Genomic DNA, 18,529 nt, shown 5'->3' on the forward strand with positions numbered 1-18,529 from the left:
AAATTAGGGAAATCAATGCAGCTGACTTGAGGATGTAGCTAAGAGGCACAAAGCCAAGGAGGAGAAAAAGATGGTGCTACTTATAAAGGGATGGTGCCCAATGGAAGAAAAGTTTCTTATGCCCCCAGGGACCCTGACTCTATGAGAGGAAAACAGACATGAGTTGTGGTGGGTGGGGAAATGGAGCTAAGAGATGGGGGATATAAAGGAGGAATTCATAGCCAAGCTAATGGCTCTAGATGGGAAGGAGAGACAGCATGGAGTGATGGGCAGAAGGCTGATCTGGTGTTAGAAAGCCAGATTTTAGCCCTGGATCTGCCCCTTACAAATCATTTGCCCTCATGAGGTCTCATTTGTAGAAGGGGAAGTTTGGCTGAGATGAAATCTAAGGTCCCTTTTAGCTATGAATCTCTGCTCCAAAATATGTATTGGATACTTATCCTGAAGGTCATTTAAAACATTTATGAATATATATTCAATTGGTTCCGTCATTGTTTAAGATGCTTCAAGTGGCATTCGTGATAAATGACTTATTTTAAAAAGATGTCTGCTGGGAGCAAAGGATCTGGCCCAGGAGCGTTCTATTCTAGAAGTCTGGAGCCTCCCTCTGCACCCTTGGCAATTAGTCCTCTGTCCGTGGTACTGAACTCTCATCCAGAATGTTTAGTGCTCTGTACCAGCTGCTAAGCTCCCATCTCTGAAGCTGGTCTCTTGTCCCTGACTCTGAGCCCCTGTCTCTGGTGCTGAGCCCCTGAATCCGGGGCTGAGCCCCTGTCTCTGGCACTGAGCCCCTGACTCTGGTGCTGAGCCCCTGCATCTGGTGCTGAGCCTCTGCATCTGGTGCTGAGCCCCTGTCTCTCGTGCTGAGCCTCTGTCTCTCGTGCTGAGCCCCTGAATCTCGTGCTGAGTCCCCTGTCTCTGGTGCTGAGCTCCTGCATCTGGTGCTGAGCCCCTGTCTCTGGTGCTGAGCCTCTGTTTCTGGTATAAAGCCATACTCTGCTCCCCGAGTCTTACATTAAACCAGTAAAGGCTCTAGAAAAACTATCACACACAATTAGCCCCAGATGTCAGCACCAAGGGCTTCTGCCATGTCTTGGTCTCCCATGCCTTTCGGATGATGTTTGAGAAGATCTGCTCCTACATCTCCCGGGGAAGACTGATTTGCCCAGTGGCTCTAGTATTCCTTGGGTCCTGCTGGGGCAGGGCTGGTGGGGGAGGGAACCCCACTGTTGCCCTAAGCAGAGCCCCCAGCCCTAGACTGACCTCTAGACCTGCTCACAAATTGAGCTCTAATTAACCCCCCACACACACATGACCTATGACCACAGTCCTCTGCTTAATTTGTACCCTCTCTACAGAATCACCCCCAGAGAAGCCTCTGGCCTTTGGTTCATTCTAGGTAGAGAGCTTCAGTCTAACATTGCAGGCAGGCTGCCCGGGAGTGCTGTTGACTGGTGCCAAAATTAATCTAACCCCATGCCTGCTGCTCTTCCTCTCTGTACCATGGCTATTTTGGGACCACACGACACAGACAGAGAAGATGGAGATGGCGAGGGGTTGAGGGGAGGAATGACATACCGAGAGCAACAAGACAGGACAGTTCCATGTGTAGGCAGAGTAGGCGGCCACCCACATGTGAAGCTGTGAGAGGCCTGAGAAAAGCTTCCCCTGTCCTCAAAATATCTACCCCACCATCTGCCACGAGCCCGAAATTCCACCATTAGAAAGTCACTCCTTTGGGAATGCTGCCCCCAGACTCCCCTTTTAGAATGCATGAGGAAAACAATATTTTGTGGCCGCCTGATATAATCAGAAAGGAAATAATTGGGAGTCAGGAGCCCTGGCTCCTAGCCTTAGCTCTAGCTCTCAGTGTGGACTTGGGTAAGCCCCTTCCTTTCTCCAGACTTGAGCTGACTCTTCTGTAGGGGGAAGAAGTTGACCTAGATTCTATTTCCTGTCTTTTTCAGATCTAGACAGTCTAGAATGCCACCCCCCCACCCCCTCCACACTCCTGTTGGAATATGTTTATCAGCTCACTGGAGAGATGGCCAGTGAGATCATGGGACACTTGGGGGAAACGAAGCGCTGCATGGAGGGACGGGACCCAGAAAGGAGGGGGGGTGGGCACTGGACAATGAAAAGAACACTGACTTGCCCAAGTTCCTTCAGTCAGGATGAGACTGAGGTGAGACCCAGGATAGCTTTAGATCTATCCCAAATCCAAAGATGGCTCTCTGTCCATCAAACCAGGCTGTCTCTCATATGTTTTATACACACATAATGCTTTAGGGATTTCAGTTTTGATCATGACACTTAAAAAAGGAGCACAAAAGCTGGACATGGGGAGGCAAGGGAAGTGCTGGTGCTCACAGATAAGATCAGAAGCAAAGAGGCTAGAAAATCAGCTCAAGAAGACAGGGTGAAAGGGTCTGAGAGTTCTTTAGAGAAGACCTGGAGCCAGAGCACATCTTGGAAAGGGGAGTTTAGGAGGGAGAGTCAGACAAAGGATCAGGATCACAACTTTAGAGTGGGAAAGGAATATTAGAGGCCAGCTAGTACCCATTTTATAGATGAGAAAACTGAGGCACAGAGAAATTAAGTGACTTGCCAAAGCTAATGAGTGTCTTAGGTGAAATCTGAATCCAGGTCTTCATATTCCAATCTCACTATCCTTAATCAAATCCCTTCATTTTATAGATGAGGAAACTGATATTCAGAGAGGCTCATGAAACCAAGATCACACGGGTAAAAATGGCAGTGCTTGGATTTGAATCCAGTCCTTTAACTCCAAAGCCAGCCCTTTTTTCTTTCTGCCTCCTTAGAGAGGGTCGAGAGATGACCCAATTATGGTTTTGAGGCATTTTTGAGGAAGATGCTTAGCTATCATTTTCGCTGTGAAAGAAACAGGCCCCGGAATATTTGGGTCAGACATACGGAGGGGCTTTTTGACCACCGGGGTCCAAACTCCAGAATGGGGGATGGCTGGAGAAAAAAAAAGAGGCCCATTCCTTGTGGGCGGGACTCGGCAGCTAGGGAGCGGTCCCGGTGACTGCTGTGATTCCTTCCGGCTCTGGGCATGGAGGATTCTAAGAATCCGGGCTCAGAGAGGCTGTGATTCTTGCAGGAGGCAGGAAGGAAGTTGCCAGCACTCCAGGGATGATTCCCTTTGGGTGATGTCAGTCCTGGACAGATTGATTCATCCCAGCTGATGGTGCTGAGCCCAGAGCTTCTGTCACCAGGCAGTCCTCCCCCACCCTTTTTAATGACTAATCAAAGTCCCAATTAAAAAAAGCACAGAAGGCAAATAGATGGGTCAGGACTGTGGGAAGGTGGAGCTGAGCTCAAAGAGAAGGTGCCGAGGGATTCCAGAACGTTCGCTCACACTTTTTTGACCTCCCCCTCAAAACCCCAGGGCTAGGAGTAGTTCATACTGACTTCCTGGATGGGGGGAGGGCTCCAGAGAAATCAGGAGGCAGTGGGTGTGGTGATATGGTGTAAAGACAGCTGAGATGGGGGCAGCTAAATGTGTACAGTGGATAGAGTGCTAGCCCTGAAGTCAGGAGGAGATGAGTTCAAATCTGGCCTCAGACACTTAACACTTCCTAGCTGTGTGACCCCAGGCGAGTCACTTAGCCCCAATTGCAAAAAAAAAAGCTGACTTTGGTGTTAAAGACATGTTTGAATCCTGATTTTGATGCTACCTGTGTGACTTTGGACAAGTTACATCATCTTTGTGGGCCTCAATTTCCTCATCTGTAAAATGAAGAAATTGGGCTGGATGATCTCTAAGGTCCCTTCTAGCTCTAGAGTCTCTCTGAGCCTAAAGTCCAATCTTAGATCTATGATCCCATGACTAATTCCATTTCCAACGACCATCCCTCCCAATGGAGACCTATCTTTGCTTGCTTGTTTCTCAATCTTGCTCATTTGAAGTCCTGGTGACAGAAGACACCAGGGAACTATCAATAAATCAATCAACAAGCATTTATTGAGAGCTTTCTGGGTACTAGACTTCCCAGCCCCTGCCTAATCCACAAGGAGCCACCATCTAGTTGGGAGACAGAACATGGAAATATATCTTTCCACAAGGGATACAAAGCAAATTTGAGAAGGTGCTGGTAGGGCTGGGCAAGGCTTCAGCTGGAAGGAAAAACTAGAACTGAGCTTAAAAAAAAGTCTAATTTCAGTTCTAAAAAGGGGGAAACTGAGGCTCAGAGAAGGGAATACAGATGGTTAAGTACCAGAGCCAGGATTTGAATTCAAATCTCCTGAGTCATTGGAGGAGAAGGCATGAGGGAAGGAAATGAGGATATCATGGAGGAACAGCATCTACTCTTCTCTCTCACTGATGGCCAACCTGGGCATCCCAGCTCAGATCTCCCATCCCATAGGTGAGTCTTCTCTTTGTTCTGGTAAATCCCTTGCAGTGACAGAAGCCTTAGCCTCTCTACTCCCTCCTAATTTTATGGAGAAGCATCATGGTCTGGGACCAAAGGCTGAGAAGACCTGGGGGGAAGTCCCACCCTCTCGCCTGTCAGCTGGGCAAAGGTACTTCATCTCTCAGCACTATAGGCCGCTCAGCAAGGTGCCAACCTGCATTAATGGAGGGCATTGCCTCAGAGGTGACTCCGATGAAATCTCAAGTTCTATTCTTAGCCTGTCTCATTTCTGAGGTTCATGGAAGTCTGGGACCACACACCTGAGGAGATACAGTAATAGAACAGATGGGAAACCCAACAGGTTTTGTCTCTCTCGCTCTGTCTCTCTTTCTCTCTCTCTCTGTCTCTCTCTCTCCCTCTTTCTCCTCTCTCTCTCTCTCTCTCTCTCTCTCCTCTCTCTCTCTCTCTCTCTCTCTGTTTCTCTGTCTCTCTCTGTTTCTCTCTGTCTCTCTCTGTTTCTCTCTCTCTCTCTCTCTCTCTCTCTCTCTCTCTCTCCATCTTTCTCTGTCTTTCCATCTTTCTGTCTCCCTCTAAGAGATGGGACCATGCTGAGGAAGGAAACTGGATAAAGACTATCTGAAGACAAATAATGGGTCTCCGACTTTTTTTATTTTATTTTGTTTTAAAATTCTTGAATCCTAGAGTTGGACGGGACCTCGGAGGCTGTTGGGACCCACCTGCTCCTCTTCCTGCATCTCCCTAAGTGACAAGCACTTTGGAGACCTCTAGTGAGGGGGACTTCCTCCTTCCCCAGGCAAACCATTTCCCATTTGGGGCAGCTCTAATTATTAGGAAGTTTTCCCTATATGAAATCTAAATTTGCTTCCTCATAACTTTCACTCACTGTCCTTAGTTCTGGCCCTTGGGGCCAAGCAGAGAGCATCCCATGACTCTTCCATAAGACAATGGTGCATGTTTGAAAGCAGAAATCTCATCTGTCCTTTCCCCTCCCCCATTCCACCTGCAGGCTAAACATCCCCAGTTCTTTCAATGAAAGGAAGCCGGTTCTCCAGGTCTTTTTCTATTGTGACCACTGAATGGTCTTGTCTATGGGCTTCCCAAACATGGCACCCAGGATAGTCAGGAAAGCTAACGTTTAGAAAACTGTGGTGAAGGTTACTCTGCACTATTATCTCATTTTATTCTGTCACCAAAGTTGGGAAGTAGGTTCTATTGCTATCCCCATTTTACACAGAAGGAAAACGAGGCAGACGAGCTATATGACTCATCCAGGAGCACGGAGCTGACAGGTGTCTGAGATAGGATTCCAATCCAGGTCTTCCTGACTCCACATCCAGAACTCTATCCACTAGACTACCTAGATACCTCTAGATTTGAATATAATACTCCAGATGTGTTCTGATCAGGGCAAAAACAATTCAGCCACCCTATTTTGCAGATGGGAAAACTGAGGCCCAGAGAGGGGAAGTCAATTTCCACAGCAAGGCCATAAGTGGACTATAAATTGAACTCTATTTTCGATGCACTGGGGAGCTGATTATGTAGGGTTTAATCAACATGGAAATGTGAGTCAAGAAACACTTCTTAAACACTTCTTTTGCCAGGCACTATGCTAGGGATACAAAAAGAGGCAAAAGACAGTCCCTGGTTTCAAGGAATTTGCAATCTAAAAGAGGGAGAATAAGGGGAGAATCCAGAGAGGGTATGTTGGGGAAGAGGTAGCAGGATGGAACACCCCATTCTAGACTCTAAGGAGGGGGAACTGAGCCATCTTTTCACTCCCATTTGTTTTCTAAATCTGGCTAAAAAGTAGGAGCCAATCCTATCAGGTCAGCCTTGGCCAGACCCTGACCACAGGCCACTGATGCAATCATGGAAGTCTAGGTTAAGCCCTGTTTGGAAGCAGATTTCTCAGCTCCCCTTCACACATCTCCTCCTCCTCCTCTTCCAAAATTCTAGGAACCACTAAGAGTTGGGGGATCACAGCCATACTCTCTGCATGGCGCTCGAGGGTACCCTGCATGCAATAACATGGGGTGAAGGGGAGAGAGACAAGGGCTCGGGGAGCCCTTCACTGCCTTCTTTATTTAGGACCACTCATTTTGATCACTTAGTGGGGGAGCAGATTTGTTTTAGGGCCAGTACTAGGTTGGGGGCCACCAGAGAGCCTCTGTTTAAAACATGGCATAGAGTTCATTCCTTCAATCATATTAATAAAAATCAGAAAAGTGGAAAGAAAATGGCGCCAAAGGGACCTCGCCTCTGACACATCCTGGCTGTGTGACTTGAATTGCTTAGGACTCCAGGCATCTCTTAAGAGCACAAAATGCATCAAAAATGCTGATCTGCTTTGGGATCAAATTTCATTAAGAAATTTCATTAAGAAAAACTCAGTCTAGCCCCTATCTCCTCATAAGAGAGGCTGCATACTTACTAGCTGTACAGCAAAACCTCTCTGAGCCTCAATTTCTCGATTTGTAAACTTAGGATAAATTCACCTGTGCCGTGAAGTTCCAGTAAGATAACAGAAATAAAGCATTTTGCTAATTTCAAAATATGAACTAAATGTCAAATAAGGGCCGAAAGAGAGCTTAGAGGCCAGCGAGTCTATCCTCCTTATGTTGGTAGGACTTGCTCTCCTGCCTTTTTGCCTTCCCTCATGAAGTGACCTCCTACTCTTTCCCATCAATCATATCAATTATGAAGCACCTAAACTCATAGGATCCTAGATCTAGAGCTGGAAAGGACTTCAAAGGTTGCCCAGCTCAACCCCGCATTTTACTGAAAGGAAAACTGAACTACAAAAAAATTAAATGACTGCTTAAGATCTTACAAGAATAAGTGGCAAAAAGAGGACAAAAATTCCTATATTCTGGCTCCAAAATGCGCGTCTCTTTTCATTATTTGTGATTGCTCAGCCATTCTGATTCGTTGTGACCTTAATTGAGGTTTTCTTGTCAAAGATACTGGAGGGGTTTGCCATTTCCTTTTCCAGCTTATTTTATAACTCTTCAGATGAGGGTTAAGGCACACAGCTACTAGGTATCCAAGGTCAGATTTAAACTCAGGAATATGAGTCTTCCCGCTTTCAGATCTGGTCCTCTGTGCACTATCGTGTCACTTAGACTCCATCTTTTCATCACCTTACATCGCCTATCTAAAAGGTAGAAAGTGCTAAGTGCTGGGAATATGAAGACAAAAATGACACAGTCCTTGTTCTGTTGGAGCTGACCTTCTCTCAGAAGTCCCAGCCACTGGTCAGATTTTGTCCTGATTGGCTGTTCCTAAAATTTTAGGATATACCCCACACTTTGTGGATCACTTATGTGGCATTTCAGATGTACCTAATTTCATAATTTTGAAAAAAAATTCTGTTTAAGGTACCTGTTTACATCAGAAAATAAGAAAATGTAATTGTGTAATGCTCAGATATACACAAAAAATGTAAATAAATTGACTAAATCTGGAAAAACAAAACAAAACAAACAAACAAAAAGAAGTCCCATGCTCTACATCCTCAAGCACCTGTTCAAATTTGACCTTTTATTCAATATTGAGTTGTCTCATCTTGTCCAGGCAGCCTTTCTTGGATGCCCTGGCCCTCTCCTTTGTCTGACCTTCACAATGCTCCTTTAGCCCTTAGCTCTTTACTTCTCTATTGCACGTGTGTGTGTGTGTGTGTGTGTGTGTGTGTGTGTGTGTATGTGTGTGTGTGCGTGCGTGCGCACCTCATCTTATGCCAAGGGCCCTAGTCCCTCAAGGATTTATCCTTATCTCTGGTGGTGACGATGGAAAGTTACTTTTGTGGCAGCTGAATGGCCCGGAAATTTTCTATCTGGGGAGGTGCCCTGGCTGAGTTCTGCTAGAGAATCGGTCTAATTGGCTTTGAGTTGGGGTGGGGAAGAGCTATGATTTCAACTCCTCCTAAATAAGTGTTCTGGTGTTATTGAAATGCTGAATTTGGAGTCAGAGGACCTGGGTTCAAATCCTAGCTCTTTCTCTTACTTTCTTGGCTAAATCACATCTTGTTGACTCCCATTTTCCTCTTGTGTAAAAAGAGGAGGTTGACAGCTACACCCAGAGAAAGAACACTGGGAAATGAGTATGGACCACAACATAACATTTGCACTCTTTCTGTTATTGTTTGCCTGAATTTTTGGTTTTTTCTTCCCAGGTTATTTTTACCTTCTTTCTAAATCCCATTTTTCCTGTGTAGCAAGACAACTATATAAATATGTATACGTATATTGTATTTAACAGATACTTTAACATGTTTAACATGTATGGGACTACCTGCCATCTAGGGGAGGGGGGAGGGGGAAGGAGGAAAAAAGTTGAAACAGAAAAGTTGAAAGGTCAACGCTGAAAAATTACCCATACATATGTTTTGTATATAAAAAGCTATAATAAAAATTGTAAAAAAAAAAAAAGAAAAAAAAGAGGGGTTTGAAATAGATGGCCTTTAAGGTCTACTCTCACCCTAAGTCTATAAACATGTACTCCCCTATATTATGGGCTTCTTCTATTGGATAGGATGTACTGCTACACGAGCCTTAGCTTCCACTCAACCTAGGGTCCAATGGGAAGCCTTCTTGCCTCACCTGTAAAACAGGAAAAGTAACCTTTGCTCTCAAGTCTCTAGCTGAGGATAGTGTAGGAGGAAGAAAAGGGTGAAAAAGAAGGAATTTGTGACAAAAGAACGAAACTGGGTCCATGGCTGTGGAACACTGAGAGAATGTGCCAGCTCCTTCTCAAAGTGTGACTTTTATAAATAAGCTTTCCATCTCCTTCCAAATCTGGCAAAGGAAAAGGGGGTGGCGGAAGAGAGGGAAAAGGAGATGAGCGAACTGCACATCCAAGCCTTCCTCGGGCTGCTGCATTCAGTGCTTGTCCTCAAACAGGATCTGTCTGTCATGGAAGGAACTCAAGTCCTTCCATTCTCTCCATCCAGATCAAGTACTTCCTTCTGAGAACATGACACTCCTCAGCTCTGAACTGTTTCTAGATCTAGAATTGGGGGATCTGAGCTCACCATGGGATGATAAATTGGAACTAGGAAAGAGCTTGCGGAGCATCATGGGATCAGAGATTTGCAATCATAATCAAATCAATATGTCTTTCTTTGCTATGTTATATTAATTCCATTCACCATCCCTGTAACTTTTCAAACTAAAAAAGTCTTTTTTAGTCACCGCTTCCCTTTGTGTGTTGTGGATAATCTATGTTCATTCTTAGCTAGAAAGGACCTTACATGTCATTCAATCCATTTTCCTCAATTTACCAAAGAAGAAACTGAGGTCAAGTTAAGTGGCTTGTTCAAGACCAGATAGATGGGAAGAATTTAGGTTGGAGGAAAAATTTTGAACTCAGGTCCTCAGGTCCTTCAGGGATGGCTTGCCATCCATTAGTGGTGTTAAACTCAAATATAAACAGATGGCTCCCCTGCTACTGACTTAGAAAACCACACATTAACATTATCTATGTTTTGTTGTATTTTTGTTTATTCCCAATTACATTTTAATCTGGCTCAGGCTGCATTGAGTTTTGCAGAGTTTGACACCTCTCCATTACATCATACTGTCTTTCTCGCTCTTTTTTTCATTTCTAAAACAGGGAGAATATTAATCTCATTACCTTCTTCATAGCAATATTTCCAGGATAGCGGCTCTAGAAAACTGAAAGGGTTAAATGAACCGGTATATTTTTAATATTGTATTCCTCACAATACTGAGCATGATCAATAACTACTTATTGATTGATTGACTAAGTAATGGCGGCTGGAGACTGGCTCCTTGTCAGGAAACAAACTACAAGTGGGAGAGTAGAGATGGCTCCCGCCTTTGGCCCAGAACCAACGGTCCCTCATTATGATGAAGGATGTAGCTTCTCTATCGTGTTTTCTTTTTCAAAGAACTACCACTATTTCTAGTCATTCTTTAATTTATTCATCCATTCATTCAACATTTATTAGCGCACATTATGCACAGCCTCTTATATAACTCAAGGGAGGGAAGTATGGCGGGGATTATTCTCCCTGAGGTATAGTAGTATGGTTTTATTCATTGATTCCAACTCTTGTCAGCAACACAGCATTGGAAGGGCTGTTAGAGAAAGTTGAGTCCAACCCAGATCCAAACAAAAATAGCCTCTCTTGAATTCTCCCCAAGAGGTCCTCTAGCTTTTGGGCTCAAAGGCTTCCATGAAGGGAAACCCATCTCCCTAGTGTTCATTTCATTTTAGATAGAGCTAATTGTTAGAGAGTTCTTTACATTAGGCCCAAATCCACTGTTCCCAGTTCTACCTCTTGGGACCAAATCAAATATTTCTTCCCTATGATAATCCTTCAAATACTTGACGACAGCTCTCACATCCTTCCCCCAAGACTACTCTTTTCCAGGCTAAACACCCTCATTTCCTAAAACCGATTTCCAGGTCATTCACCATCCTGGTAGCTCTCATTTGTATATTCTTCCACTTAACCACCTAGAACTGAATGTGGTGATCAAGATGTAGTCTGACCAAGGCAGAATATGAGAGCATCACTTCCCTAGGCCCCTGAATACTCAGCCTTCTGTGATCAACCATATTATTTTTATTTTTTTCTGCCATTATATCCCAAACTGATTCATACTAGATTTGATGCCTACTAAAACCCCAATATTTTTCAGATAAACTGCCGCCTAAACCACGTCTTCCTCCTCTTGTGATTGTGACATTGATTTTTTGAACCAAAGTATGAGATTTTACATTTATCACTGTAAAATTCCATTTCAAAGAACTATCACTATTTCTAGACATTTGCTTTTCTTGTGTGTGTGGGGGGGAGGGGAGGTCCTGCTCCTGTTTCCTTAATCAATCCTGGCAAGTTCTTTCAGGGTACTTCCTGAGGATGAAGATCTGGATTCATCTTAGACAGCTGGTCCTTCTTTTCCTATCTCCTTATTTATCTTGGTTTCATCTCCTTATTAATCATTTTCCAGTTCAAAGGCCATTCTTCCTGGTAGAGAAAATGGATGCAATGTAAGAGTTAGCCTTTCTACGTTCTCTCCTTTGTGGGTTATCATCTCTCCATCCACCCTGGTCTAGATTTTCTCAGATCCTTCCCCACTCCAATTTCCTGTTGCTTCTGAGATTCCCCCGCTCTGGGGAACGAGAAGAGGATGTTTAATCTATCTTGTTCACAACAATCCTTCTAATACTTGTAGACAGACATCACGACTTGCCTTCCCCTTCATCGTATGCTCATATTTTGTGAAATGGGGGAAAAAACTATAAAATACCAGATTAATATGCTCTGGGAAGTCATAATCTTGTGAGGAGATAAAATATACCCACAAACAATTAATTTGTTACGTAAGGCAATCTATACTAAGTGTTAAATGTGAAGATCAGACAGTAATTGCTGAAGAGGTCATTGTAGGAAGAGATCATTGATCACTGGAAGTAATCAATGAAGGCTTCATGGTGGTGGTGGGACTTGAATGGTGAGTGGGATGTGGATTGGTGCATAAAAAGAGATGTAGGTCTTTTCTATTAGAGTGAGGTATAATAAAAAGAAAAGGCAAGAGTTCTGGGAGTAAGAAGAATGGAGTACAGCAAGAGATAAGGTTGACAGAATTCAGCTTATGGAGGGTCAAGTACTTGTGAAAGGATTTTGAACTTTATTCATTACCCGTTAGAGATGGTGGAACCTCATAGGTAATCTAGTCCAACATTTTTCCTGTCCCCCATTTTACAGATGAAGAAACTGAGGCTTAGACAGATTAATTATGTTGTTCAAGGTTGCTACATTTTATAGTTTATAGTTTTATAGTTCCAGAATTAGATCTGGAAGGGACTTTAGAGGTCATTTTGTTCTAACTTCTTATTTTACAGACAAGGCAACTGAGACCCAGATAGGTTCATTATCTTGTTCAAAACTTACATTTTATGAATCACAGGTAACAGATTTTACATCTAGAATCAGAAGGGACTTTAGAGGGCATTTAGTTTCCCCCTCGGATTTTACAGATGAGAAAACTGAGGCCCAAAGAAGTTCTCAGAAGAAAAGTTTCAGAGCTGGGATTCAAATCCAGGTCCTCTAAATCCACATGTAGTTCTGCCTCCCCTAGATCTAGAGTTGGAAGGAACTTCAGAGGCCTCTGAGTCCAGAACCTCATTTACAGATTAGGAAATTGTGGCCCACAAAGATTAAGAATTTTGTCCAAGGTTACAGAAGTAAGATTTGAATCCAGATTACCAGCCTCCAAAGTCGCCCTCTTCTCACCCTTTAGACAACAGACAGAAAGGTGGCTTGCTGGAGGTTACTCAGAAAATCTGTGGCCGGCCAGCTTGGAACCTCTGCCTCTTGGCAGCAGCTACTCAGAGGCTCTTTTTCCCCGAATAAGCTCCCATTGCTTTTGACCCCTTGGTTTCTGGCTCTTGGCTTCCCAGGCTGAGGATGGCAATACTCGGCATAAACCACTGAGGATGCTGGAAGAAGGCAGGGACCAGAGAAGATTCTGCATGACCCAAATGAACTAGAAAGCCAAGATGGCAAGATGGCCAGGGGCTCCTGCCCATAGCCAGGGCTCTGGGATCTCAGCTATTCAGGCCCGTGTCCCTTAAATGAGGCCTTAGGATTCCTGAGTCCACTTAGTAACAGTAAGATAAGGCCAGGGAGAGAGAGGTGTTGGTCATGGTGAGGGGCAGGATTTGAGGCTGGAAGGGACTCTGTAGTCCAACCCAGAAAGATAGACAGTAAGTAGCTGAGCTGAGATCTGAACCTGGGGCCTCTGCTTGTAAACCTATTGTTCTTCCCACTGTACCACATTTAGTTATTTTTTGTTGATTTTATTTATTTTTCAATTAACAAACATTTTCTCCCATTCCTTCTTTCCTTTGAAAAGAGGGATTATCTGCATGTTTTCTATGATTTTGCCAAAACCAAGGATTACACACCAAGAAAATAAAAAATGAACAAGTGGAGACTTTCCATGGGAAGATGATGCTCCAAACTCCTGCTCAGACTCTCCCTCTTCCCCTCTCCTAAATCATTTCTCCAGCAGCAGTGATGGGCTGCCCTAAAACATTCACCTTCTATGATCAACAGGGAACACAACACACAAGGTACAATGCTACCAAACAAATCCCCAAATTGTCCTTGTCCAAAAAGTATGTCTCATCCTGTCCCTTGAATCTCATAATGCCTTCTTTTTAAAAAAAAAATTATCCATTTATTTATTTTTTATTGTTATAGCTTTTTATTTACAAGATATATGCATGAGTAATTTTTCAGCATTGACAATTGCAAAACCTTTTGTTCCAATTTTTCCTCTCCTTTCCCCCATCCCCTCCCCGAGATGGCAGGTAAACCAATACCTCACAATGCCTTCTCAAGGACTCTGGCAAATGATTTGGACCACTGAGTCAGAATGGAGCATAGTGGTAACTGAATCCTACCCCTTTGTTTTCATTTTTTGTCCTTGCATACTCACTGACTAGCATAATGTCGGGCACATAGTAGGTGCTTAATAAATGCCAGTTGCTTGCTTAGTTGATTTCACAGAGCTCCAATCTGTCTAGGACTTAGTGGGTGTGCTTAGGAAGAACAACCAGGGAAGGTTCTGTTACCTCTCTCTGTTGACTTCACTGTATAATCCTGGGCAACTCACTTAACCTCTGTGCCCCAGTTTTTCAGTCACAAATAAGAGGTTCTTTGTTTTCTCTGACCTACCTATGTCACCCATAGGGACGTACAAAATAATGGATGTGAAAGGTATTGGGAGGCTGGAGAGTGCAGAATGGATGCCCATCATCTAGCCATGGATTCTGGGGCACAGAGATATAGAGGCTGGTTATTATTATGTCCAAGAATTCTTCCTCTTAACTTCTCCATTGACTTTTTTTTCCTCCTCCCCCTCAATGTGTAAGCTGTGTAAGCACAATCTCTTTCTGTGAAGGGTCAAAGGACTTGCCTAAAAATAAGCCCATTATACATTTACTCATCCATGAGCTAATGCTGTCTACCTCCTCTCAGGAATTACCACTGAACAGACAAATAGGAAACTCCTGGACAACCACAAACCCAGGCTGGGGAAGTATTTAGAGAATTAACAACATAAGAGACCACATCTTTTTCCTCTGAAATCCCAAGCCACTTAGAACAGGCCCCTGGCACAGATAAAGGGCCAATGCTTGAGGGCGGCTTCTCCATCCCTTCCCAGACACGGGTACTACCATTTAGAGAGCCCTGAGCCGGGCAAGGGGTACCAGAGGGAAGAGCCAGGTTCCTCGACTTTGGGAGTCCTGGATTTGATAGCAGAGAGTCCTTAGTTGATTTCGGATGAAGGGAGGCAAAGTCCTTATACTCAAAGCTAATGGAGAAGACATATTCCTTTGTATTCTCTAGGATCTTGTCAAGACCAGGAATTACACCAAAAAAATAAAAACATGGACAAATGAAGATTTCCTGGGGTTCCTAATAACACTCCCCCTCTTCTCCATCAGCTAAATGTGAAAACTAAGTTGTTCCTACAGCAGCAGTGATGGACTGGACTGGAACATCCACACTCTTGACTAATCTCACCTGTTGTCAATGGGGAAGGATTGGTGAGATTATTTGGGAGACAGCAGGTAAGCCTGTGGTCAATGATAGGGGGTCGATCAATTCCCAGGATTAAGAGTCAGTCTGTGCCCAGGGTTTAATGGGGGTTCTGGGGTTAGGGGTTAATCTGTGGCTTAAACGATGGCTTAATCTATAGATCGGGTCAGAGATACAGTTTACAAGATATCAGGGTTTATTTTTTCTTTCTTTACCATAAGGATAGGACTTTAACAGGATATTCTATGAGAAGCCATTCCTAAAGCCAATGTCAAGATGAAGGATAAAGAGCTCCACTTCTCCCTAAATCCTTGGCTTTCAGAGTTGAGAGTACAATCTTCTAGCCATGAGCTTCCTTCTGGCCTGAACTGGTATTAAGCAGAGTGACTCTGAGGTAGGGTGGAGGAGGGGAAGCACTTAGACTCTCAAATCAGTACAAATAAAATCTCTTTGGACGCAGAAAAATGAATGTCTCCAACTTGGTTCATGATTCCAAGCTGCAAGCTAGCAGCCTCTGAAAGAAAGGGGATGGAGGCAATAGAGCTAGAAACCAATTACGGCAGAAGCCTGAATCCTCAACAATGCCTTCTGGTCTGGTTTTCTGGGCATGAGTCTACTCTTAAGGGTAAAGGCTTCCTGTCCTAATTATGGCTTCAAGGGCTTGAAATTGGGAGTGGCAATACATGCATGATGATTCCCATACCATATTTCAGTACAATGTGCTAACTGCCAGAGACAGATGAACAGAGAAGTTTCATTATTCTGGATTTATTGCTAGGATGCCTTCCCTGAAGACCCAAATTCAGAGAAATTGAGTCCCATCTAACCCCCATATTCAGGCAAGTCATTCAACACAATGTGAACAGACATTACCATGTGAATAGACATTCCTTTCTACATTTCTTTGGTATCCCCAGTACATCCATCTCTGTCTTCCTTCCCCCTTCTCTCTCTCTCTTTCCCTCCCTCCCTCTTTTCTTCCTTCCCTTCTTCCATCTCTTTCTCTTTCTCCCTCTCATTCTCTCTCTCTCTCTCTCTCTCTCTCTCTCTCTCTCTCTCTCTCTCTCTCTCTCTCACACACACACACACACACACACACACACACACACACACACACACACACACACACAGAGTTACGAACACTCAAAGAAATGAACAAAAAGGCCAAGAGGCCGGAGGTGGGGAAAACAAGGGGGTACAATTAACCAGGCCCTGGATAATGGAGCACCGGGTGATTATTTCTCCAATGTGGTTCAGGTGCACACCTCCCTGACTCTCCCTGCTCTAGAGCTTTGAGCAGTTGGGGTTGCTCTGAAGGCAGAAGCCCTGTCTTAGTCATCCTTTTATTTTCCTCAGCACCTGGTCCAGGGCCTGGCACACAGTAGGCATGCCATAAATATTTGCCAAATTGAATTAGGGATTGAAGGGCTGCACTCTGGAAAATTTCCCAACCTACAAAGCTTTTCCTTCCACCCTCTTCTGATTTCGAGAGAGCCAGAAGCCTTGGAATAGGGCAAGATGTCACTACCAGGACCTGGACAAATGTACTAGGGAACCTCAGAGCCCCAGAAACACAGCTTGGAAATCAGATTGAATTTGGGGGAAAAAGAAAAAAAGAATCTGCCCAGGGACAATGAAATAAGACGAATGTTAGTACAGAGGGGGAAAGATTGGGCAGGTGGCTGTCCCTGTCCCCTATTAATGGCAGCGATGAGGGAATTTCTCTTTCCTTTTCCCTCCACCCCCTCAGGATGGGGCCTGCTCAGAAGAAGGCTCAAGACCCCAGGCACTGCTGCAGGAGAGAAGAGGCTGTGGGAACTGGTGACAATCAGGGGGTGGTGGGGCGGAGAGGCACGTATAATCGCTAATCAGAAGTAGGGGGAGGTCCCAGGAGCCCCTGCACACGGTGGTGGGAGGTGACCAAGGGGGAAGACAGTAAGGGACGTGTCCCCCTTTACTGCAAGGGGGCGAGAATCCAATTCACAGAAAGCAGGCAGAGGATGTGAGGGAGAAGGAACCAGCAGCCACAAGTGTCTCAGCCCGAGTGAGATCCAAGCCGAAGAGAACGGAAGCAAGGGGTCTGCGAGGAGGGGGTCTGCTCTCCCCGAGTTTTTCCTCCCCCTTCTCTTTTAATGATACAAAGTAGCAAGACCGATGAGGGAGTCCAGGTGGTTCCCCCTCTCTCCCCCTCCCCCTCCTCCTCAATCCAGGGACAGTCGCTCCCTGCAGACAGCCCCGTTTCCGGAGCTCGCCCTGGGCTGGCACATACATCTTGTCTGCCCTCCCCCAGGCCCGAAGAGCTGAGTCTGGTCCTCCCTTCTCCCAATCCCTCCCCCATCCCCCAGCCCCAGAGGGCAGCACCTCGGACAGCTCCGGGAGCCTGAACTCGGCAGGGAAGTGGGGGAAGAGGAAGGCTCGAGGAGAACACCCCTCTTTAGGCAATCTAAGAAGACTGGGCGCCCTCGGAGTCTGGGGGCTAAAGTCCTAGGCGTCACTCCCAGAATCCTCTCCCCGCAATAAAAAGAGAAAAGAAAAGTTTCTTCGGGTCTCTAGGGAGGTTGAGGCAGCCACCCCCCGTTCGAGGGTAAATGGGGAGCGAAGACCAAAGTCTCGGGAAGGTCAGCAGGGGCTGGGGGGGCTTCCCGGAGCTCCCCCACCCTTTCGGGGGAAAGGCAGGGGGGCGCGTCCGCCCTCGGAGCTCCCGCCCTGGGCGTGTCCCGCAGCGAAGCCCCGGCGGCTGGGCTTCCGCGCTCCGCCCCGTCTGGGCTCGAGGAGCCGGGCTCGGGGAGCGTACTCACCGTGCGGAGCTCCTGGGTCCGGTCCTTCATGCTCCCGGGAGTGGAGGCGGCAGCTTCGGCGGCAGGGGCGGCAGCAGCGGCGGCAGCGGTGGCGGCGGCTCCAGCCGTCTGGGCTTCGTTCGCATGCGCGACCGCGGCCCTGCAGATGCGCAGCGCCTCCCCCGGCCCCGCCCCGGCCCCCGGGACCCTCTCTCGGGGACCCAGGCCCCGAGCACCCCGCCCTGGCCCCGCCCCTCCCGGGAGCGGCCCAGAGCTTGGGCCCGCCCACGCCCCCTCCGAGAGCCGTTCTGCTCCCGGGAATCCCCGCCCGGGCACTCCCTTCGCGGGGCCCCTGCGCCCGGGGGCTCCAGCCTAGCTCCCACCCCTTATTTTGCCGGCCTCGACCCCGCCCCATCTCCTGTTCCGTCCACCTTCCCCAGCCCCAGTGCCCAGCAGCCTCTCCTTGGGACCCATCTCACTTTACTCGTGTCCGCCCTGGGGACCCTTGCCTTACTTTCCCCCCTTCAAGTCCTCCCTGTCCCACGGACCCCACCTCGTCCCTTCACCTTTCCTACAACCGGACCCCACAGACAGGATACAGTACCTGCCTTCTCCTTGTATTGGGCTGGGTCCTGGAAAGAGCTATTCAGGGGCTGGGGTTCAGCTGACCTGGAATCCACATGACCTTGAGCAAATTACTTGGACGTCTCCGAACCTCAGTTTCCCCACCTGTAAAACTAAGTGATGCTTTCGATGACTCTACAGGTCCT

General features: G+C 46.2%; 1 protein-coding gene across 1 annotated transcript in view; it reads right to left on the reverse strand.

The window, feature by feature from the left end:
• The window catches only part of STX1A (syntaxin 1A), a 35,354-nt gene extending 17,239 nt beyond the window's left edge, over positions 1 to 18,115 (reverse strand). The window contains exon 1 of the mRNA XM_051991921.1: positions 17,781 to 18,115. Coding sequence (XP_051847881.1) covers positions 17,781 to 17,810 — 30 coding nt within the window. The 5' untranslated portion in view covers positions 17,811 to 18,115. The remainder of the gene's footprint in view (positions 1 to 17,780) is intronic.
• Between the last annotated feature and the right edge of the window lie 414 nt (positions 18,116 to 18,529).

This window comes from Antechinus flavipes, chromosome 4, assembly GCF_016432865.1.
Source record: "Antechinus flavipes isolate AdamAnt ecotype Samford, QLD, Australia chromosome 4, AdamAnt_v2, whole genome shotgun sequence".
Taxonomy (NCBI): Eukaryota; Metazoa; Chordata; class Mammalia; order Dasyuromorphia; family Dasyuridae; genus Antechinus; species Antechinus flavipes.